At 38.7% G+C, this 5,684-nt stretch overlaps 1 protein-coding gene across 1 annotated transcript; it reads left to right on the top strand.

The window, feature by feature from the left end:
- Positions 1–1,950: 1,950 nt before the first annotated feature.
- Positions 1,951–4,066, top strand: LOC146674094 (HLA class II histocompatibility antigen, DP alpha 1 chain-like). The gene is made up of 4 exons (XM_085394021.1): positions 1,951–2,008; positions 2,092–2,340; positions 3,062–3,346; positions 3,605–4,066. The coding sequence occupies exons 1-4, from the start codon at positions 1,951–1,953 to the stop codon at positions 3,742–3,744; spliced, it is 732 nt and encodes a 243-aa protein (XP_085250147.1). The 3' UTR covers positions 3,745–4,066.
- Positions 4,067–5,684: the final 1,618 nt, after the last annotated feature.

The raw sequence follows: 5,684 nt of genomic DNA, 5'->3' as shown, positions 1-5,684 counted from the left end.
ATGTTGTCCTGGGTTCTTCTGTAAACTCCTGGCTGAGTCATAGCTGAACTCTTGGAGTAATTTTGGTAGGCTGGCAACTCTTGGGAAGTTCCAGCACTGTTCCAGGTTTTCTACTTAAGTGGATGATGGCTGTCATTGAGCCTTAGAAACCCTTTCAGAGTGATGGCTGTCACTAACCTTGTTTCTCAGTTGATTTTTTAGATTATGACATGATGTGCTGAGGTGTTGAGATATTTATACTGTTTCACTTTGTCAAACAGATTCTGTTTCACTAGCTGGGCCCACGTCCTCATGTTAGGCTTAATAGCGTTTTAGTAGGTAAAGGTGAATGCTTGGACATGAATTGAGTTGTGGTTTGGGAAAGGCCTTAAGGGGACTGGCGATGGCTCCTGGGCCTTGCAGATCTCCATGCACTAAATAAAAGTGAAGAAGTTAAAGTATTGAAAACAAGGAGGGAGGGTGGGGCACGTAAACGAGAATGAACAGCTTGCAGAACTGGGGGAACTTATATAGATGACAACTGGAAGGAGCGTGTTTGGAGGCGTGGTCCTGCTCCTGCAATTCCGATACAAATTCTCCAATTAATTGATTTCTGAATCAGTAGGTGTGGCAGTGATGAGGCCTGGGTGTGGCATTTAAACTGAAGCTTTTTCTTAATAAATTAAATATAATTTAATAACTGCACATTTTTCTTACTAGGGTTATTTTTTAAAGTGTATATTTTTAATGATATGAAACATCTAAATGTGACAAATATGCAAAAACTAAGAAATGAGTAAGGGGCAAATACTTTTTTCACATAACTCTATTACAGCAGATCATTTTTCAGATGCTGCTTGTTATTAAAGAGAGGAGGCTTTCTCATGCAGCCTTTCCAAAAAAGCGATGCATGTTCCATCTTTTTTTACTGTCTGAGCCTATCAATTGATCCAGAATTTCTTCCACAGTTAGCAGTGGTGAGTCATCAGGGCCTGATGTATGGAAGTAAGTGAAAAGCTAATTTGCAAAGCAAAATCCCAAGCCTCTTGCCTTGCAAATGCAGTGAAGGCTTGGGCGTTTGGCTTCATTTGCTTATCTCTATCTTTCTTTGAAATTATTTCTATAGTCCCAGGTGGCGTTGTCCTTCGACACCTGTTCAGAATCATCTCGTCATGCCCTTCTTGATAATCTCTAATTCTGCTGACATCTGTTTATGTTAATTCCAGAAATGAACCAGTAACACCACAGTGACTACATCCATCTTTTATGTACAGTCTGTGATCTAAACACATGTTTGTTTTTACACTTAATAAAGTAAATACATTTTAATCACTATAAGAAGAAACCTGTCTTATCTCGGAGGAAAATGGGAGTCCATAAAGTTCTAAGGGGTAGGGACAGAGTAGACACATCAACATTTATTATGATGGAAGTGAGTGAAACACTTTTAATTCAGTTCTTTAATCTTAAACTACATCTCAAATTTTATACACTGATCTGTTATCTAAGTAAAGTCCTTATCTGCATATTAGCTGCACATGAATACATGTTACCTCATGAATCACTCGTCTTTTACAAATAATCTAAGAAATGGAAAATCAGACACATCTGGTTTTTTTCTGATGTGTCTGATGCTTGAGATGATTCAATCTGAAAACTCTAAATGACTTTAAACATTACAATTTAGTTTTTATTTTACAGAAATATATTTTAAAAGTTTTAGTTCAAAATTTGCAAAGTATTGTCTACATGATACAAATAAAGTCACTTTGATGTATTAGTTTTAAATTACAGAATGACTAACAAAGAACAGAAATGTTTATTTCTAAGAGGCTGTATCACATCACGAGCTGTGAGCTCTGTGATTGGCTGTGTGTGTGTTAGAGCTCACCTGCTGCTGCACTTTCTGCCAGTTCACTCAGAGACTTCATACAGTCACAGTTTAACTCTATTCGTCAGTGAGAACTGCTGATGAAGATGAAGGAGCTGCTCCTCTTCCTCTCCTATGTGCTCTGGGGCTCTGCTGATGGTGAGTTTCTCTCTTTAAACTGACAGACAGTCAGCTGCTTATTGATCAGAATATCAGCATTTAATTCCATTAATGTGTTTCAGCTCTACATACAGACATCCATGTCGTTGGCTGTTCATACATTCATGGAGGGGTCATGTTTGGACTGAATCGTGAAGAACTTTGGTACGCAGACTTTGAGAAACAGATGGATGTTTATCCTCAGCCACCTTTTGTTCAACCCATCAGCTTCGGAGATGGAGCTTATAATATCGCTGTGGCTAATTTATATGGCTGCAGACAGTTCCTGCAGCTTAGTGAGACGGCTATGAAGGACTTCCCTCCACGACGTGGTAAACACATACAGGCACACACAAACTGATAACAACATTCAATCTACATTAATCAACTAAAATAGGGAATTAAATTTACTTTGATGTAAATGTTGTCATCAGTGTCACGTGATTAATGAGGTTAGGTTATAAATGATGTGGTGTGTGGTGGGTTTCATAAACCAGAATCAGAATACTTTATTATTCCCAGAAGAAATTACGTGGTCGCACTTTCTCCAAGACAGTGAGAACAGTAGCAGACTAAACTAAGTTAAATATTACAACATATTACAAAGTTACAAAATATAAAAATAGCTCAAGTATAAATATCCAAGTATATTACACAAATTATATATTTGGCTGACATAGGGGTGTCCATCTTACTGTATGTTCCATACTTTCCCAGTACAAACCATTACTAACTCACAAACCTCTACATTTATTTGTTTTGAAGATTTTCTTCAACACTTTCAAGTTCCAAAAGCTCAAGATTTTCATTTCAGGTTTTAGAGCAGGAGGTTCTATATGGGTCCCACTGACCATTTCACTGCCATATGACTGTTTGGTATTTTATCACATGTATATTCTCATTGAAGTTTCTTTATTGAAAACGCTGTTGTGTTTCCATGCTGATAGACCTGACAGGCTCATTGAGGGAGTAACTTATCTAAGATTAAGACAAGAGATATTCTACTCTGCGGATTCCTTGACCATCATCGAACTGACTTGTGTTTGTGTACAGATGCTCCTTCAGGTGTGACGATCTACACCAGAAACGAGGTGGAGCTCAGAGCTAAAAACACTTTGGTCTGTCATGTGACTGGTTTCTATCCTGCTCCTGTCAAAGTCTCCTGGACCAAGAATGGACAGATTACGACTGGAGGATCCAGCATCAACAATCCCTATCCCAACAAAAATGGAACCTTCACCCAGATCGCCAGACTGCAGTTCATCCCACAGCAGGGAGACGTCTACAGCTGTACAGTGGAACATCTGGGTCTGACCAAACCACTGATCAAGATCTATAGTGAGAAACACTTTTATTTAAACAGAGGAGACAGACTGAAATACAGAGACAATAGTGCATAATTATGAAGTTTCATGTCTTCGTGTTTCTGTCTGCAGATTTCACAAAGCCTTGGCTGAGTATTAACCTGAACAGCTAACTTTAGTTAATGAGCTGACAGTTTTCAGCTCATGCAGTTCACATTATTGAGCTGTAATTAATCAGAACGATTAAGTCTGAACGATTGTGTCTGTGTCATGTGTCTGTTTCTGCCTCCAGATGTGGACACACCTGAGACGCCTGAGAAACACAAGCCCAGCCTTGGACCTGCAGTGTTCTGTGGACTCGGTGTGATTATCGGCGTGCTCTGTGCTGCAGGTGGAACCTTCTTCATCCTCAAAGCAAACAAATGCATCTGATCGTCTGTGGTTGATGATGTCAACCACAGACATCATCAACCACAGTGCTTGTGTAGACAATGTCGTTTAAGGATGCTGCTCTGCTCTCTGATCTTCATTCATGTGACCCTGGCTGTGTTTACATGGAGCCTTAAGTTCACTTTATTTTCACACTGTTAAACAGATTCAGTTTAAAATGCCAGTAACATAAAAATGACAAGTAATATTAACCAATCAGAAAGCTATCCAAAAGGGACTTCATAGTCAGTCTGAAACAATCCATCTGCCTTTTTACGTTTTTTTAAACTCAGTTTTATCTGTTGACTATCTTTGCCTTCAGTTCCATCTATATGATTCAGACAGATATAAATAAACCTGAATTTGAAATAAATCCTCACCTGTAAACATGAGTCAGTTTTTTGTTTTGTTATATTTCATTAATAATCAGTATCAGCTGAATGATACATGTGTGATCTGCTGGATGAGTGCAACCTAAAAGACCAAACTATTTGTTTAGTAAAGGGTAATATGCAGCAATAAATAACACTTCTAGCAAAGAGAAATATTATCCACTTAGATTTAAGATTTATTGATCTTAGATCTCAGCTGCCTCACTCACTGTCCAGAAGTGTTATGTGTTTCACTACTGCATTGCAATGTGGGATATCTAATAGTCACCTGGAAGAACAACAGACACACATTATGCCCCTATCCTGGACTAAACCAATCAGAGATAGTCAGGGGCGGGACTTCTCTGATTGGCCGTGAAATTTAAAGTGAAACAACACAAAACACTGCAAACCACAACCCAATTAAATATAAATTAAAATATGAAAACAAAAAGAAGATGCACATTCTCTGTCATATGGGCCTGCATGAATAAACCTTCTGAATCCTTCTGAATCATCTGCAACTGAAAATAGTTCTGGATTATTACCTTTCTAGTGTGACGTTGTTGTCCCTGGCTCTCTTTCTCTCTCTTTCCCTCCTGAGGGTGAGAGAAAGAAAAAAAAAGGCTCGTGTCGTTCACTTCAAAGACTCTAAGAGCCGTTTCGTTCGCAACTGACACATCACTAGAATAAGGCAATGTCGATTCATTAAATCCTGAATCGACTTTTAAACATAAACGTATTTTGCCAGAAACGCCAGATTCTCAGATTAAAGCTCACAAAACTATTTCAACAACCACCAAACAGCAAATGAGAGCAGGTACACGGATTCCACACAAAGACGTAAACACAGAGCGGACCCGACGCAACAGAATCAGCTTTGTCTTTCTCGGCTTTCTCACCCGACGGCCCGTAGACGGACACGCTGTCGGAGCTCTGTGTTCACGTCTTTTTGCGCTGATTCTGAGCTTCAGGTTTTGTCTCTCTCCAACTAAAATTCACCGAGCCAGCAGCAAAAGAAGCAGCAAACTACGCTTCACATTTGATAAATGTCGTCATGAATTCCCTCTGACTTTTGCTGTTTTGCTTCCACCACGATAAAAATCACACTTCCTGCACAGCTCTCTCTCTCTCTCTCTGTACTTCAAGAACAGTTTCCCGTCTCAAATCTGTTTTCTGCATTATTCATTCGCTTATTACCCAACAGTCTACCGTTGATTACAGCGCTGTCGGCCGCTGTATTTTTCTTTTCTTTTCTTTTTTTTTCACTTAAATGACCTCGGACAAGAAAGCATAGTTTCTGCTGTTCAATACTGAAGAAAAATAAACTTTTTAAAATTATGCAAAATTATAGAATATTTTTAAGGTTATCTGCTATAAAAAGCCAGACCAGAAAAATCTCCTTCTTGTTTTTCTGTGTTTTATTCTCAGTTACTTTGACACAAAAGCATCTGCTGTGATGTTCACAATTCTGATGAAGTCTCACATACATCAGTACTGATAAATGATGAGAATTATAATATTTCTGACAGTCTGAGGCTAAATTGAATCGAATCAGGACTTTGAGAACCA

Source organism: Rhamphochromis longiceps, linkage group LG3, assembly GCF_057381845.1.
Source record: "Rhamphochromis longiceps isolate RC_006_pf linkage group LG3, R_longiceps_female_GT1.1, whole genome shotgun sequence".
In the NCBI taxonomy this organism is placed as follows: Eukaryota; Metazoa; Chordata; class Actinopteri; order Cichliformes; family Cichlidae; genus Rhamphochromis; species Rhamphochromis longiceps.
This window is presented reverse-complemented; position numbering and strand designations above follow the sequence as displayed.

What these genes read in the sequence shown, in the direction of transcription:
- LOC146674094 (XM_085394021.1), top strand. Translation starts at nt 1,951, where the DNA reads ATGAAGATGAAGGAGCTGCTCCTCTTCCTCTCCTATGTGCTCTGGGGC. An exon ending in GCTCTGGGGCTCTGCTGATG is followed by an intron (nt 2,009 to 2,091) that starts GTGAGTTTCTCT and finishes AATGTGTTTCAG; the next exon opens with CTCTACATACAGACATCCAT. An exon ending in ACCACTGATCAAGATCTATA is followed by an intron (nt 3,347 to 3,604) that starts GTGAGAAACACT and finishes TTCTGCCTCCAG; the next exon opens with ATGTGGACACACCTGAGACG.